The sequence below is a fragment of the Patagioenas fasciata genome, chromosome 1, assembly GCF_037038585.1.
Source record: "Patagioenas fasciata isolate bPatFas1 chromosome 1, bPatFas1.hap1, whole genome shotgun sequence".
Classification (NCBI taxonomy): domain Eukaryota; kingdom Metazoa; phylum Chordata; class Aves; order Columbiformes; family Columbidae; genus Patagioenas; species Patagioenas fasciata.
The window spans coordinates 120202635-120220950 of NC_092520.1; the positions used below are offsets into that span (position 1 = coordinate 120202635).

At 41.3% G+C, this 18316-nt stretch overlaps 2 protein-coding genes across 2 annotated transcripts in view; one reads left to right on the plus strand and one right to left on the minus strand.

Annotated features, from left to right (window-relative positions):
• Nucleotides 1-285: 285 nt before the first annotated feature.
• Nucleotides 286-18316, minus strand: part of GABRA5 (gamma-aminobutyric acid type A receptor subunit alpha5) — a 57924-nt gene continuing 39893 nt past the window's right edge. Inside the window, exons 7-10 of the mRNA XM_065838516.2 lie at nucleotides 10022-10165; nucleotides 4182-4334; nucleotides 2572-2783; nucleotides 286-1775 (exon numbers count right to left, since the gene is read on the minus strand). Of these exons, the coding sequence (XP_065694588.1) occupies nucleotides 1473-1775; nucleotides 2572-2783; nucleotides 4182-4334; nucleotides 10022-10165 (812 nt within the window). The 3' untranslated portion in view covers nucleotides 286-1472. The remainder of the gene's footprint in view (nucleotides 1776-2571; nucleotides 2784-4181; nucleotides 4335-10021; nucleotides 10166-18316) is intronic.
• Nucleotides 8314-18316, plus strand: part of GABRB3 (gamma-aminobutyric acid type A receptor subunit beta3) — a 196492-nt gene continuing 186489 nt past the window's right edge. Inside the window, exon 1 of the mRNA XM_065840414.2 lies at nucleotides 8314-8609. Coding sequence (XP_065696486.2) covers nucleotides 8509-8609 — 101 coding nt within the window. The 5' untranslated portion in view covers nucleotides 8314-8508. The remainder of the gene's footprint in view (nucleotides 8610-18316) is intronic.

Here is an 18316-nt window from a genome sequence, read left to right on the forward strand (position 1 = left end):
TGCCTTGAACAGAACATGGGGTTGATGTTCCGTAGCAAAATAGCATCTAATTCTGAAACATCCCAATTCACCGTATTCACTCAGTATATACCTTTCTGGGCAACAGTGAGGATGCGTAATGTACACACATGATTGAGTGCATGCATGTGTACTGTGCAGTTAATTCTTTCAGCTCTTGTGGTGATTGGTCTCTCTAAAAGGATAACCAGTGTAAGAATGACATTGTACAATCAAATGTTGAATGCATTTTTTATTTAAACATTAAGATTAAATTACAAAAGCTTCTGGAACAAGGAAAGGATGCCAAGAGGAAAGAGCTGAAAACTCAGATTGCATTTTCTCATTCATTGTGAAAGCAAAACACATTGGCAGCAGCAAGGCGTTTTTTTATAGAAAAGTTTCCGATGGACAGTACAAAGACCTTTCTGTCAATATTGTCACTGAAACACCTTGCTGTCATGAAGCACATCTTTTTTTCTGATCACACTTCTTGGTGTTGGCTGATCAGTTTTGACTGTGGGAAACAAGTAATAATGATTGCAGAATTACTGTAATTCTTTACTGTTAATCTCTGCTAATATAACACAATCTTCTTCTTGGGAAAATGTCCAAACATCATTTACTTCACCCTAATTAAAAATGCCTACAGCTGTTGTTAAAAGTTTTATTTGTACAAGTATGTTCCTAATCTATGTTCATTTCATGCAATATATCTCTAATTTTTAGAATAAATACTGAGAATAATTTGAGAAAATTCCTTGGAATGCAAAATCCAAACAAATAGCATATTTTCTTTTAAGGGCAAGATTCCACCACCTTTATTTACACAAGTAGCATTCTGCTTCCTATGTTACTTCACTGCAAGCTAGAGGCTCAAGCAGTGAAAATGCAGCATAGCCCCATTAGGATTTACTGTATTGTATTAACTTCCAATGAAAATTGGGCTGAAAAGTTTTATCTGTGGAGTAATGCACTAACGTATAACCAGTAAAGGTACTCGAATATAGCCCTATGCTTAGTAATTTGGCACATTTACAACCGGCGTTACTCAGTAACTTATCAGATGACAATAGTGGAGCTCTTCTGTAAAATATAGGTTAAGCCTACATTTATATGACTGTACATCTGAAGTATAAAAACCACGATATGTAGTACACTTGAACAGTTAAAAAATATAACTTATTTTATTTGTAAACTATCAATGCAAGATACTCAGCAGCAAAGAAGCCATGTTCAATGTCTTCTGATCTTTTATAAAGATCTGTTGCTGTAAGTAATATAATAGTCTCTGAAACATCTGAGGTTACATGTAGAAACAATCAAGGCAATATTATTTGTACATATTATTAAACATGCAAAAAACTTCCTGAAGAATATTGCCCAAATGTAGAAAGTCATCTGGATCTCAAATTTTCCTTGGTAGCATCTGCTTTGTAAGTATGGCTCACATGTGGCTTTAAGAGTCCTTCAGTTTATTTTGGAGAATTGGCACCTTTAATAACAGGCTCCCTATTCAAATATGTGGCCCAGTAAACTAAGTTAAAAGTTCCAAACAGCACTGGAAAAATTATCCGGGACATTTTGTCAATCTTACTGATGCTGTTGTAAGTCTTTTTGCTTTCAGCAGGCTTTTCTTCTGCAGACTTCACTGGAGCAGATGCAGCATTTGAGATGACAGATGGGGTTGAGTCCTTTGGCATGTTTGGTGCGGGGGTCATCTTCCCAGTGCTGTAAGTATTAGTTGATTTATTTCCCAGCAAATCACGCTCTTTTTTCTGCAGCGTAAAGAACAAATCATTAGACTGCAGGTACAGAAAGTGGAAACGCATTCTCAAGATATTAACCCAAAAATTTAAGCACTGTAATCAATCATGCTAACGAATGCCTGTTGGCTATTCTGACCTTGACTCGCAAACATCTGTTTCTGCCTCAGTTTTATAACCTTACTCAGGCTAAACTTTCCCTGATGCCAGAAAAAGCTAAGAGCAGCCGAATGGACCCAGATCCCACCTGGCGTGTGCATTAGCAGCTTCTTCTGTCAGGGCAACGTGGTTCAGCACCTGCAGAGGTTGCTGCCTCACAGGCGGCTGCCAAGACACAAACCTCACCCTCCTGGCTGCAGCAAGGTGTGTGGTGAAGGGCTCATTGCCCCTGCCTGCTTCCTGCTCTTTTGTCTTTTTTTTATTTGGGATACTGTGGTGGGACCCTGGCTCACGGAGCTCAATGTGAGCTTTGTCATTTATCTGGGAGAGCGTATAGGGAATGCTTTGCAGAGGTATGTTTCATGGTATATAACTGCAATTATCAGAAGGCTGGTTACTGAAATCCTGTGCCTTATATTCTTCTGAAAACAGTCCACTCCATACAGATGGTAGAGACTGATAGTCTATCTCCATGAAGAGAAGGCAGCTTATTTCCTTGCCACTATTCCTCTATAGGAAGGTGAAAGTATGTCATCAGGTAATTAAATACCTTTTTCACAAAGAAGCTGAAAATTGTCTATTCAGTAGTTTGAACTATGCTGAGTACTCACTTTTTATTCTAGGTATTAAAAACATGTAAGGTAAGCACCTTGATTTTAGCTGCTTCCAGGGCTTTTTTGCCATCCCATGCCCAACTCCTCTTGGTAAAATAGTTGACTGTTGCAAATTCAATCAATGCAGAAAATACAAAGGCATAGCAGACAGCTATAAACCAGTCCATTGCAGTAGCGTAAGCCACTTTTGGCAAAGAGTTACGGGCACTGATACTTAAGGTGGTCATGGTGAGGACTGTTGTTACTCCTGTAAAGAAGGAAAAAAAAATTAGGCAGAGATCAGTTTGAAGGCACTTATGAGATCCCTGATGGGTTATGAGCAGGCTCCAATTCAGCACAAGACCTAAGAATGCCACATGGACTCAGTGTTTGCATATTATGGTCTGAAAGAGTAAGATACTTTGCTCGCCAAGAAAAAATACAAGCCTCTGCCCTCAGGTGTTTTCTTCTGTGGTGTCTGGTTATCTCTAGTTATCATATATTTAAATAAGTATTTTTAAGGGTAACACAAACCCAGCTGTTACATAAACCAAAAGCTTACTGGTATTTTATCCCTGTACACTGATGCACGCATGGTATGTATAGAATGTGAAGTAGTATGTTACAAAATCAGTGAGCAACCCATTTAGCACTAGCTGCCATAATAAAGTGGGATTACTGGTTTTATTTTTTTTCACGTGGAGATTTTATATGCAAAATTGTTGGCTGTCATTGATTTCCTTGACTGTAGCGCCTCCTTTCCCATAGGCCAGTAAATGACAGAGCTGCCACTATTTTCATCTGTGGAAGGATGTCCCCAACTCAGTTATAGCTTTGTAAACCTAGAACGGGTACCCCCAGTCAACAAAATGATGCTGGTACCTGTATTCTCCCCATACAGCTTGCTGAACTGCTTTTTGATCAAAGATGTTGACTGATTTCAGTAGGTTTGTATGGAAGAACTATTCTTTTAAGAACGGCTGAACAAAGTTTTATCTAATAAACTGTTCCTGCTTGTCTCATTTTTTATCTAGTGAAAATTTTGGATTTCATTATCCTTCACTTAAGACTGTATTTATTTTCTTCAATCTTCTAGTGATAAATCAATAACTTAAGAGACCCTGAAGGACTTTTCCATGTCAATTTCTGTAGTAAATATACATTTTCTAAATGCAAAATCATATTCATTTGTTTGATGGTAATAAGAGATAATTGTCACTAATTAACCTTTATGTGGTTTTCCCAGATAAACATCTTAAAACACAGATAAACAAAATGTCTTGAAGTTAAATGTGTTTCAAATGCTTAGCTAGAGTACACACTAAATACAATAATGTGTGTGGGTTTTTGTTCTAAATCATCCAGTATTTAACCCGAGTGGAAAACAAACAAACAAACAAAACAAAACACAAATCACACTAATCTGATTCTTCTGTCCTTAACTTTCTCATAATCAACTCTTGAGAAATTTCTGGCATAACTTTACAAAACAAGCCCAGACAGCATTTTTAAATGGATTTTGAGTTTAAACTGGAAGAGAACAATGGAACATCTAGAACATCTCAAGCAGAAATAAGCATTAGTGCACTGTGGTTTTGTTACAGCAAATCACTTCCACAAGCCAGATTGTCCCATCTCGTGTGCTGGGAGAAAAGGGGATACTCACCAAAAACTGTCCTAGCAGGGACAGATTCTCTGTTTAGCCAAAACGACACTTGTGATAAGATCACAGTCATGATGCAAGGAAGGTATGTCTGGATGACAAAATAACCAATTTTTCTTTTCAGGTGAAAGTGGGCTGTCATAATAGTATATTCGCCTAGAAGGAGAAAGATGTGCATATGGGTAAAATAAGGGAAGCTTACTCACTGAGGAACTTAAGAAGGCCAGTTCCATTTCCCTGCCTCCCCCCCCCCGCCCCAATTTGAGGATACTACTCAGCCATTCTTAATTGCATGAAAAATGCCTGGATTTCTATGCTGTGGAAAACCAGGACTTGAGATAGAGGTGCTGCTAGATCCTGTTAGTCTTCGCAGTCAGTCCCAAAAGCACAAGATGATTGACTGCTCCTACTGCACCAAAAAGCTGAGGTCCCGTTATGCACCTGGGACATCTTGATGTTCACAGGCTTCAAAAATCTGGTTTACTGGCACTGCCTGAGTGCTGCCTGTTTTTGACTTAGTCCTACAAATTGTCTTACCAGAGCAACAATTAAGTCTATCTACTGTTATAAACCTGATTTAGCCACAGGACTTAATCTCATTAGGGCAACTGTTACTGCCAAGCCATCAGTTTTCAAGAATGAGAACAGGTCCAAACACTCCTGCACCGCACTTCAGGGACTGCCTGTCCTAGTGTTGGTGGTGCTGCATGAATTGTAGCTTTGCACATGGGTCCTGCGAGGTCGTGTTGAGCTCAGTACCCAAACCCATAAAATTGTTCCTCCAGAAAAAAGAGAAAAATCCTTCTAGTGCATGCAGTTGTCCTAGAATTTGGTACACCTTAGCCCTTGGAAAGAAAATCTGGTTCTGGATAGATGTTGTGCCATGTCTTGTTCACTTGTGGAATGAATATTGTACTGCCTGCATGGAGAATTCGTTGAAAGCTGCCACAGCAGTGCTAAATTCCATGTCTTTCTTATATGCCAAATGCACAGCATTGCCTTAATCTGGCTTTTGTCAGGTCCTCTGAATTTCAATAAAAGCCTAAAAAAATGCACTGCAAAATTGACAGACCAGCTGCCACCTTCCCTAATGTTTCAGAAAAAATAAAAACTTAATTGGTTCTTTCAGACTGTTCCTGTAAAACCATATAGTTGTTACTGAAGGCTATTCATTGATGGTAAGTGCTCCACAAAGCCGAAATCTTGCTAGCTAAAAAAAGGTTACTATTTGCCTCAGAAAAATAAGAGTAAAACCAAATGTAAGAATAAAAGACAAAATGTAAGAAAAAAAAAAAAAAACAACACAACCTATCAACCCCTTTAAGCCCTAACAGATTTCCACTCATATTGATATAAAATTAATTTAAAAGCATGCATCATTCAGCTGGGTACTGATGAATCAGAGTAATGCCTGTTCTGAAAGATATATTTTTCTCCAAGAATAAAACAATGTAGCTATAATGTCTGTTCCAAGACTTGACTGCTAGTCTCTATAGACCAGCCACAAAAGAAAAATACGTAACAGACTGATTCTGCCTTGAGTGAATAGCCCGAATTGAGCTGCAGCCAGAATTGCTAAGCAGTTAGATTTGGCAGATTATTTCTAAGTGACAATATGGCTAATTAGCAGAGAACAGGTCTGCAGTGAAAGGGCTTTTGCAGGTATAGCTGCACTGCTATGTTATGGTAGAGAAGCTCTGTTCTTCTGGATGAAGTTTACAGACCTTGTTTATACTGAAGATTTTAAACAGAAAGACTGGAATAGCACAGAAATTCCTTACCTGACAGCCTGCCTCAATCTTTATGACTTTCCTCTGGAACCTGATTTTCTGGTGAAACAGTTCCCTGAAGAGGACAGGGAATTCTCTGAAACTGGGGAGAAAATCCCTGTGAAGCAACGTCTAATTCCCTTCATTTAGTGTAATTTTGAACCAGGGAAGCTGAACATGCTGTGGTCTCAGGAGGAACCCCACTCGCTCTTTATTTAGGAGCATTCAGTTTGTGGATTACCCATAAAATATGCCAGGAGCAGCAGGATCTATGTGCCTGTAATCTGCCTCTGAGTTGCTGCTGCACTGGGATGTATTTGAGTCACAGTTTCCTGCTCACTAAGGAGTGACGATGTGCATTATTGATTTTGACAATATGCTTTCAGACCCTGAATAAAAAAAATCTACACAGCTTCAGCAGAGCAACAGGATCCTTATTTTTTTTCCTTTTCTAAATGCAAAAAATGAATGCCTACATTTTGATGGCCCTCCGCAGTTGATTTTTACTTTATCATTGTCTTTAACGTATCAAAGCTCTTGTCTCCAGTAAAATGATGATATCACCTTAGTTTTGTGCTTGCTCATTTTTTCACCGATACCTTCTCTGACTTCCCATATTCTGTCATTTTCAAAAATGCCTACACTAGGAATGCTTTTTCCAGCAGACTTAGGGCTTAAGAAAACCCCACCACTTGGTTTTTAATGCCCTGCAACCACTGCTTAAAGTAAAGCTAAAAGCTGCCTGAGCTGGCCTTTTGTTTATATAGAAAAAAAAATCTGGTTCTGATGGAGTGGCAAAACTCCCTTTTACTTCTGTAAGACCACTGTTTATCCTTAGGCCATAAGCTTTCTTGAGCAAGAGCTAATTTTTGTTACAGATTTATGTAGCACTTAAATAACAAATTTAGCACTAATGAAAAGACCTAGAGCAGGAATGGCTGCATTTCTTCACAGAGCTATGCTTCTATGCTGCTGCTGGCCTAGAGTGTTTTTTTTATGCTTTAAAAGCTGCTACAGTATTGGATTTGGTATCTAGATGACAGAGTTCTGGAAATCATGCTTACAAATTTTACAGGATCTCACATGCATTCTTCCACTGACATTATTCTGAGATTCAATAGAGTATTGGACTCTATTATTCCTCTCTAGAGGATGGACTTGCTTGTTTACTGGATATACTTATTTGTTTATTGGACGTACCTGGACTCAGGTGTGTCAATAATTATTCTGGCAAGATCCTGGTGTTAGGTCTGAGATACAGCAGTCCCTGACCATGCTGACATGCAGAATATTTTGGCCCCTGATAAGTGCCTGCATCCTTGTCCTAGTAATGCATGGGAAAGATTCATCTCAAGGAAAAATCAGAATTATTTGGTGCAAAATGAAGGGCTGAATGTTGCTTCTATTATTTCAGCTTTGGATATTTCAGAGCTCAGGCTCCAGCTGGCAGAAGATAAAAGAGTGGGTTTTTGTTTTGGTTTGTGGCACTGCAGATCCTAAGTTAGTGATGAGATTCTGGATATGGGGAACAGAACTGGGCAACCATTTGCAGAAAGCAGCAAGATGCACTTGGACCCCAATTCCCTATCTGATTGTTTTCAGAACTTGTACTACCAGGACCTAACAGATGTTGGGCCTGTTGGAAGCAGTGTGAGTAGTCAAATATCTTCTCTTTTGGGGGAATGACACTTGGGGATATTAGTAAAAAAATAAACAAAAACAGAAACAAAAAACCAAACAGGTGGCACGTGTCAGAGCTATTTTCTGTGGCGTGGCTAAAATGTTCCCAGTTTCAAGACTGGTTAGTGAATTAGAATTGCCAGGATATCTCTTCTGAGAAGACAGCTAAACTTCGCAGCCTGCCTACAAAATCAGCAGAATCCCAAGGGATTGGTGCAAAACCAGTATTTCCACTAAAAATATAAAAAAGTCTGCTAGAGAGGAGAGCATAAATGTTCTATGACATACAAAAACATTTTGCCTATGCAACTGGAAGAGCTGTATAGTTTGACTGTGTGTCAAAAACCCATAAAAGATCCAAGCATTTGGATTTGTGCAATAGGTATTTGGGTTTTCTTTTTCATGTTCAATAAAAAGAAGAAATGCCTTAGATAGCTGTTCATAAGTAACCCTGATTACTGGCCTCCTATGAGCTTGATGAAGTCCAGAAAATCCATCGCTGACTGATGCTTTCCCTGTGCAAAATCGGATTTTTGTATTTTGCTAATCCCTGGTTACAATCTGTGTCCTGCTCTTTGTGATCCACCATGCAATCAGAATCCAGCCAGCCCAGATGTAACCTGGGACATTAATATAAAATCTTGTTGTTGGAAAACAAGCATTTATTAGCCTAAATCTTAGGATACAGTAGGGAGGTCGTTACTGGGCAGAAACTTTGGCATTTGTCTGAAGGGTCTCCTGTTTCCTTGGGCTGAGGACTACAAGGAGCTTTCACACACAAAGCTGCAAACTGGAAGCAGCCTGGAGCTGACACACTGGAGCACTCACAGCCTGGGTTGGATGGTTTTCTTGCTCTGAGGAGCAGGACAAGCTTGTAGGAGATGGCCCAGTACATCCTCTGGATCTTCTTCTTGGCAACAATGAAAGCGAGAGGGGAGCTGCCATTCATTGCAGAAAACAACGCGGCTATGATGGTAAACTGGTAAGGAAAAAAGGGTCTTTGTTCTTTAACGGGAGATAGTGTATTTGTCCTTTTTCTGCAGTGGTGGCTGCTCTGACTGTCTATACACTTACTTTGACTTTAAATATCTTTGCTTTACCAACAGTTTTGTCTCCTGAAGTGGGCGAAGGGGTGAAGCTCTATAGGATGGAGATGGTGGTTGTGTGTGGTTCTCCCCTGTGCCCAAGGAAAGCTTCCCCTCACTTTGTGTCCTATTTGGAGAGCAAGCAGCAAGCTCAGCTGCCCTCTCTTTATTTGCCATGTTGGGACAGTTTGAACAGAAAGCCTTATGTGCCTTCATGTTTCGGTCCAACTAATATTGTGTGCACGTGTACGTGTGCCTGTTTTTACATCTCCTAAATTTTCTGTGGACGGTAACAGCTTCCTAACCCGGTCTATATCTTGTCCTCTACAATCCTGCCTTCGGCTCAGAACCTGTCATTTTTCAGCAGGGACACAGTGCATCACCAGAAGTCTCTGTTGTGCTTTATCAGCAGGAATTGCTCCCTGCCATGCTACTACAGGCTGTCCTCTTTTCCTACCACACGTCCCATGCTACAACCAGAGGTGAAAATCTCCCTTCTCTTACCGACAGGCTATTTTGCTTCCCCCCACACTGGATGCCACTAATGCTCTCTAGACAAGTGCATTGTGTAACCTGGTTAAGCTCTCATCCTGCCAAGCCCACGTGACCCCTGTCCTGGCCTCGACCCCCCTGGGAGTCCCCCCACCAGTGTGCACCCAGGGCTGCCCTTGCGTGGGAGCCTTAAGAAGCAGGGGGGCACAGTTCACGTGGGCTCCTGGCCTGGGATTAAAGCTTCTTTGCCTCCCTAATGCTGCCACATCTGGCGCCTCCGCTTGCAGCCTGGAGAGGAAATGGGAATCCTCGGGGTTTGCACCTCCTCTCCAGCCACGTGGTCCCCCTGACACGCTGCAGAGCCACGCCACAGCCCCCACCTGCCCTCCGCTCCCTCCCTGCTGTGGTTTCATCAAGCAAATCATTTTAAAGCGATGATCGAAACGGATCAAATGCGTGGGTGGTGTTTGCCTCCCGCAGTGGTTCCTCCCACAGGGAAATAAGCCAGCGATAGCGCTGGCAGCATCAGCAAAGGCAGTCACCAAGAAGCTGCATGCAGCTTCTCCAGCGCTCCTGTTAAATAGCAGGAGCTTGGATGCATCTTCAGCAACAGCCTTGCAATGTACCTAGGAGCCAGCATTTAACCCTCTCAGCATTTCAGTGCCTCTGCTAAACAGCCAGCAACCTGCACAGGATCTCCCCAGCGCCCCACATCCCACAGATACTTCCTTTGCCTCTTTGCAAAACAACTGGAGCTGGTGGATCTCCCCTCCTGCTCCAGCTATCAGCCACCATGGGATGTAAATATTCTCCCTACCTGTACTGGTACTGATGTTCTCAGTTCCTACAGTTTGTCCCATCAGGTGGTACTGGTTAAGTCGTGAACCGTCTTCGGCCACCACCACAGATGTTGTGGTCGTATTAGTCCACACATAGATTACTTCAGAATTGGGGTAAGCATCTGTCAACAAGGGGGAAAAAAGACAGTGATGAGCAAAAAACACTGTGTAATATTGTAGTGGATCCTTAAATGATAAATGGTGGGGAGAGGGAAGAATGGAGGAGTGAGAGTGAATGGAGAAAAACAAATAAAGATGATATAATCGTGTTCCCATATGCCCAGCTCAAAAAATATTAGGTTGAAGCCTTCTAATATAACAGATGTGTGGGATGGTTTGTCAAAGCCTGGAACAGAGGAGGTATAAATATAATCCATCACAACCACTCAATTTGTGGAAAAGCAGCTCAGACCCATACTCACCTAGCTGGCAGCTCCTAAGCCCCAGCAAGTTTCAAAAGGCATTTTGCCAAAATCACTTCTCAAAAGGACTTAGGCACCTTAAGTGCTTGGACAACATGGATCTTCTGTGTCTCGTCCCGTCTCCAAGATAAAATACTAAGTGATGCCATGTGCAAGTGTGGGGTCTGGTGTGTGTGTGCTGACTTTGAGATACACACATGTAGATCGGGGGGAGGTCTTGCTTGCAGAGCGTGGTTGGAGATAAAGGAATCTAGGATGTGAGTGCTGGTGATGCTGAGGAGCGGAGACAGGATTCAGGGGTGAGAATGCATGAAGGAGAGCAGGAACAGGGGGTTGTGTGTACCAGAGCAAATGGGTGGTGGTGTGGAAACACCTGAACACCTGGAGGTGCAAAAGGGATAAGATGTCTCTCTCATTCATTCAGAAGTCCTAGGAAATAAAGGTGGTGGTAACACCGCCAACTCCGTCCTTCCTTTAGAAATGTTGCTGTTATTTTTAATGCCGTAGCCCTTGGAGTAATTATGGTATTATGAAGGAATTTCTGTTTTCTTTTGGAAAGAGAATCCATGTTGGTTTTATTTTGTAAGCCTTCTCTGCAGATAAAGCCTCAAAAAATCCAGGTGCTGACTATATATTTAAATATATATTTATTTACTATAACTAGATCTCACACTTTTTAGAGCACTCTAATCATTGAAAGCTTTCAGGAAACATTACTGCAGGCATGATACATTAGGCTGGAGTCCCTTGTACTAAAACCTCTGAAGAGCAGGCAAGGCTCACTTTCCAAATAGGAGGTGAAATGCAGTCTATAATTTTGGGGTGCAGAATGTTTCCTTCTGGAAAAACTTGCATCCCAGTTCAGTGCAATCTGTGCAGGAGGCAACACAAGGCGGCTTTCCAGAAAGGACCTGAGAGTCAAGAGCAAGAGGTTAGATTGAAGGATCATGCATACTGGCTACATCAGACTGCGAGTTTTGTTTGCTAGAGCTATGAAGCTGTCTTGGAAAGCTGCAACTCCATGGAGGACTTAAAACTTTTCACAGACAGTGGGTCAACGTGAGCTGAAGCACTGCGATGGCAAGAAATACGCAAAGGTGGTCCCTGGATCCATACAACCAGGAGTGTCAAGCAGAAAATGGGAAGTGATGCTGGTTCAGGTTAAGAGCATGTGTGTGTAGCACAACAAGCTGCAGATCACTTAGACGCTGGAGCAGGTGGCAGGGAAGAAAGCAGCATTTTATTTTCCCTGCTGTTAATCTTCTCATGGTAGAAAGCATTGCCAGAGGCAGGTCACTAGGCTGCATACACCTGTGGTCTGACCGTTCATGCGTATTCATACATTGTTGTCCACATTTCAGAAAAGATATGGAAATAATGAGGACAGAGAGGGGGAAAGAGTTCAAAAGAGGGTCACAAGTATCTCCAGAGACTGAAAAACAAGTCATAATTTGAAGCTTAAGGAGCTCAGCTTAGCTCATTGACAAGAAAATGAGACATGACTCAAGTGCCGAGTATAGATACTTGCATACAGAAAAGATAACTAAAACCCAGTGAAGCTCTCTTATTACTGACGAAAAGAAAACAAAAATTCGGTACCTCAAAGATGGTTTGGGGCAGATTCACATGAAGAACGGGATACAATTTCCTAGCTGGGGGGCTAACTAAACAGTGGATAACCTTCTGAGCAAAAAATCATGGAGTACTGTCACTAGAAATATAATAATAGGATGAGATTTTTTTTTTGTCACATATCTGACAGTTGCTGCTGCTGTATTCACGGCTGGAGATGATCCAGGCTTTGGTTCTACGAATCCTCCATCCCTTGTTAGCCATGCAGCCATGCAGAGCTGCCCACACACCTTCCATGTGCTTGTATTTGTAGCTGTGCAGTAAAATTACTGTAATTACATCTCGTGATCCGCTTTGAAAGGCTAAGAAAGAAATTCTTCCCTATTTCAAAATATTTGCATTGCAAAAAGTGATAGAATTTCATGTTCCCTTTAGAAGTGAGATGCTTTCTCATCTCAGACATTATTACAAGTTCACAACATGTTGTAAATAATTCCAAAGCCAAATCTGCAGAAGTAGGAGATGGGTCTGTTTAAAAAAGTGCTGCAGAAAGCCCTCATTTTAAATGCTTTTCAGGTGTATCTTGTTCATGTGCTGATATTCCCAGTGAATGCTGGATTTGTGTGGGTATATTTGGTATTGCTAAAGATTTTGATTTTTACCTATGCTACTTCCTATGGGAAAAAAAACCACATTGCACTTCTTGCTGGGATGATCCTGATCCACCTCAGCAGTTCCCTGTTACTGCAAGGATTCCAAGCACTGGGCTAATTGGGTTTGTCCTGTTTTCTGCCAACAACCCACAATAATTCAACCTGACTAGACACTTCCTGGAGAGAGCACTGTAACTAAATTCCACTGAAATTGCCACTACACAAGAACATAGGCCTGTAAGGTTTAACAAGTATTCAGATGCTTTAGTTTTCTTGCTCTCCCTAGCCTTGGAGATCCTAAAATAAATCAGTGCCTCTGTTTTGAATTGTAGCTTTTACCGGGTACTTAAATACATGTACTAGTACAGGGTTGGAAAGCTCCTACTCTGGAGAAGTCCAGCACTTCCTCCTGTAAGACAGTATCTGTAATTCAGAGACCAGAAGTGCCAAAACTCCACCCAGATCCTGCAGGTATGCCCAAGGGAGAAGAGCCCAGTTGGTAGAGGATCTTTGTGCAGGAACAGGATGGTTGTAGTCAGGGCTTTAAGACACAGTAGGGTGGCAGATGTGTCACTGCAGAGCCTACCCCAAGTCAATGCTCCCTGCAGTGATTTCCCCCCCTCTAAAGAAGTCTGTCAACATCAGGAATAATATGAATTTACCCCAGTCTAGAGATAATCTATTGTGCAGGATCACATATATTATATGATTCTCATATGTCTTCCATGCAAACATAAGAAAACAGGGTCTGTGTTTTAAAAAGCTATAATATAAGATTTTTGACTTAGTGTCTCCTTTCCTCACTATAGACCAGGCTCTGAGTGTCTAAGCCTCCTTGGGAGGAAGAGAAGAATTGAGAAAACGTCAAAACATGAATGTGACTGTAAAAAGATATAGCCACCCCCTCAGTCCATCCGCACCCTTGAGAGAAACTTACAGTTCTTACAGGAAAAGGCCACCCCATGCATCCTGGTGTGGTAGCTGAATCACTGACCATCTCTTTCTTGGTCACCTAGATAAACTCCAGGCAGATAAACCTGTGTACTCATAGCAGGTAGCTGTCTTCCTACCTCAAACTTTCTGTCATGTCCTTCCAGAAACCTCAAACTCCAATTATCTCAAACTTGACTACCAAAAGCTCCAGCTCTGCTGCTGATAACCCATGAAGTATAATTAGGCACAGTCATATTGAAAGCTGAAAGCGTAGGTGGTCTAGAATAATGTCATTTTGCTATCGGGATAGAGCATGTGATAATGGAGAGATGCTATTATTCACTGTCATACCAAATTGTGTAAAAACCTTCCTCCACTTAAGCAAAGCTTCCAGTAGGCTGCCTACCAGCCAGGTTTGCTGAAGGACTGAAGAACTTCAGCTCATCCTTTCTAAAGTTATAAGAGAGGTTTACTGCTGATTAGGGAATAAAGCCCTCACCTATTCTACCTGGTATGCATAGGAGGGACAAGGAGTGTCCCAAAGGGTGATAGAAAAACATAGTAGAGGTTTTGAGTTAGCAAGCTGGGAGAATGCTGCTGGTGTTGCTGTGAAGGCAAACTCAAATTCAAAGCCACTGAAAATCCAAGTGAGACTGTTTGGTGTTTATTCTACTTTAAGAAAGTAGGCTTCTTCTGTTATTATGAATCCAAATAATTAATTTGGTGTTCTTTACAATCATTTTGCTGGCTTGCCAAAGAAAGGGGGAAGCCTCGTTAAATTATTCTTTCTCTTCTAAGATCACTGTTTCAAAAAGAAAAAAAAAAAGTAGCAGTTCAGATAAACAGCTAAAATTACAGAGAGGTGTAATTTTATTAAAAGTGAGAAAATGACAACAGACATTTATTTTTAGTGGACATTTGATAAATGGCTGCAGGCTTATCATCTACCAGGATGATGAAATAAGTAATTTCTTCTCATATCTGTTTATTGATGAGCAGATCCATTTTTCTACATCTTAACGTCCAACGCACACCACACAATATAAAACTGGTAAAGATGTCCCTTGCACTCCTCACACCCTCTTCCTGCCTTCATATGTCTGGCAAGAAAAATGTGACATGGTCTTTCTTACACCAGTGAACGGAGGGCAGGGGCCCAACTGCAGCCAAATGAAGGAAATGCATTAAGACAAAGTCTGACAAACCAGAGCAGCCAGTTGGTGAGACCTGGGGGATCCCCGCCATTCCTTCTGGCACTGAGGGGCGCCCAGTTTTCCCTGTTCTCATTTATGAATGAAATAGTAAGAGTATTGCAGCATTCTCCCACACGTTCATCAGGCAGCCCACAAGCAAGGAGCCTTCTCCTGACACTGCCCCCACCACAGGGCAGCAGTGGCACCTGTGGCTGCTGACAGACACTCTCCCTCTCCCTCTCTTTCTCCTCCACATTGCAATAAACTCAAGAAACAAACAAACAAACAAACAACAACAAAAACAAACAAAAACTAAAACAAACCCAACCCCAACAACAAACAAACAAACGAAACCCAGTACTTCTTGGTTCCTTAATAAACCCGAATGTGGATGTCTGAGTCCAAATGTTGAGTTCACAGGACCCAAAAGTATTTTTAGGACTGACTTTTTGAAGCTATAACCCATAACAAAAATTAAAAAATCGACACTGATGTCTGCCAGTAAGTTTTCATATCTGCAAGGCAGGAAACAATCTAGGCAAAAAGAATCCTCTCCAAAACACCACCCCCAACCCTTTGACAGACCTCACAGGAAGCCATAAAAGCGGTTCCTGGATAATGAAATGAAGGCAATCTGTGAAATGTGGGATCTGTGTGCATGGGTGCCCACCCTGCATGCTTGAGTTGCATTCCACAATTAAACAAACCTTTTATCCGCAAACCATGGCCAGAACTTTCCTTTCAGAATTACGCTAGTTGGAGGCTGAATTAACTTAGAGAGATACTGTACAAAGATGCTTTTTGGCTTGTTTTCTGTGTTATTCATTACTATTTTGCAGTTACATAGCCGTTATCGTCACGATATTTAGTACATTCCACAGGATCATCAGGCTGCCAGATCCCGGGAGTATTGCTCATCTCCATCAAAGCCTGTTGATTGTGAAAGATGCGCACAAATGGACAGCTTTTTTAGAAGCTCTACTTACGTTCTGAATATGCATATAAATATCTATCTTTCTATCTTATCTATCCGTTAATGTATTTGACTCACTTAGAGGCTGTTAGACAACTCAGCAGAGATCCAGATTACAACCTCTCCAAGACTTCTGCAGGCAGTAAAACAGTGCTGCTACTAAGCCATAATGTGTCAGCTGGAATTTTAAGAGTCAGGCTGGGTTGCTTCTGGTTTGTGCACAGATACTTTTTAACCTGTTATAAAACACCTGTCAATGGTTGCGCCTACGCAGCTGAGGTCAGATTTGAGCTCTTTAATTGGAATTTCCCACTAAATTGAGTTATAAGAATGAATTGATGTACAAATGAGACCACTTTATAGGAAAACTAATGAAAAAGAGATCTAGTAAAAATGCAATTTTAAATATAAAAATAACAAGACAGTGCTAAATATGCATGGACTGGGTCTAGGGGAAATAACTTTTATAACAGTAAATTATTAAAGTAAAATAGCAATTTAAATAGTAAGAGAAATGTATTCATATATTAAATGATTAAGAGCATAAAATGAACCTTTGCCATAGAGTGATGAATTCTGCTGTTCTTGGGAGAATGTGTGGGTTATGGAAATTACTTTAGGGACCTGAAATCACCAGAACAAAGACTGATCATTTAATCTGGCATGAGCTTAAAGCATATGGACAAACATCATGCATTATTTTAAATATGTGCCATGGACAAGAAGCACAATGTATGTAAATACACAGATTATAAATTCAGATAACACAAAATCACAAAATGGTTTGGGCTGGAAGGCATCTCTGGAGATCATCTAGTCCTACCTCCTGCTCAAGCAGGGAGACCGAATACAGGTTTTCCAGGACTATGCCCAGTCAGGTTCTAAACATCTCCATGGATGGAGACTTCACAAACCTCTCTGGCCAACCTGTTCCAGGACTCAGTCAACTCCACAGTAAAAACATGGGGTTTTTTGTGTTCAGCTGGAATTCCATGTTTTTTAATTTGTGCCCACTGTCCTTTGTCCTGCCAGCGGGCACCACCGAGCAAAGCCTGGCTGCCTCTTCTTCATTGCATCTCATCATGTATTTATACAGATAGATTGGGTTCCCTGAGCTTTCTCCAGGCTGAACAGTTCCAGCTCCCTCAGCCTCTTTAGATAGGAGTGATGCTCCCATCCCTAAACAATCTTTTTGGCCCTGTGCTAGACTTGCTTCCCAAATCTGTACTCCTCTTGAACTGGGGAGCTCAGAATGGGGCACAGTGCTCCAGATGTGAGTAGAAATGAAATGCTCAGAATGGAACTTTTTTGGAATGGCACAGTATCATGTAGGTGGGACAACGGATGACATCCAAGGAGGAGATTATTCACGGACTTGAAACAATTCTTGTATGAAAACTGACGACAAAAGTTAATAGGACACCAATCCCAACAAGTGGTATGAAGTTCAGCATTACTAAAATGATCGTTTCTGTCCTTCCTGAAGTTACAATAAAAATATAATTTGGTAACATAGACAGTATTTTATATCTTTTCCCAATACACAGTTTCATTTGATCTTGCTGTCAGTTTCTGCAGGGAATGGACTAGGATGTTCTGAAAAATGTGTCAGACAGGTCTCGAGAGACTTCATTACTAAGCAACACTAATATACTACACTGATCATCCCTAAAAAAATAAAGCCTTAAGTTAGGTCAAAATTACTCTGCTTCCAAACGTTACCTTATAAGTCACCTCAGGAAAAGGTGGGAATAGGAATGTGACAGAAGTGTCTATGGCTTGGAAGTGAAATGGAAGCACAGACTGTACCCACAAGGCGGTGAGACATACAGAACTGAAGATGCCTGTGAAATCCATTTTGAGACACACAGTTTTGTGAAAGCCATTTTCTTCGCCTTTTTAAGGCAAGTGACAAGGGGAAGGTCCTGCTTGATTCTAGCAGTTCCAGTTCATGGGGAAAAACTCTAAATGTGACCCAACTGAAAGCTCAAAAATATAAAGGAAAAAAAAAAATCAACAGCAACCTTATGATTTTGTCTGAAAGCAACTGTGATTTTGGAGGTGTGACTCATTACTAGCATAGGCAAGGCTGCTGACTGCTTTAATACAATAAATTCACTATTTACAAGCTGGTACACTAAATCACAGTCATACCAATGATGAATATAACATGAATACTAATGAACAGTTGTCCTGATAATTCACTTGGACAGAGTCCCTTCATAGGACACTATTGCACTGTTTAAGAAGAACCTTGAGTAAGAGCTGTGCAGAGCAATACAGAACGTCTCTCCAGGATGACTGTGGAGAGCGTGTAGCAATTGGAGCGATCCCCCTTAAAGAGGTGTGCATATTTGCCACCATGCAAGCAGTATCACTGGTGACAGCCTCATCTCTTCCCTGCCCCATCCTGCTTGCCCAAGTGGCCACAGGGGAGAAATCAGAGTAGTGCATCAATTCCCCAGGCACTGTGACTGCCATGACTAGGACTGACTCCTTGCTGTGAAATCTGACAATATAGGCACCT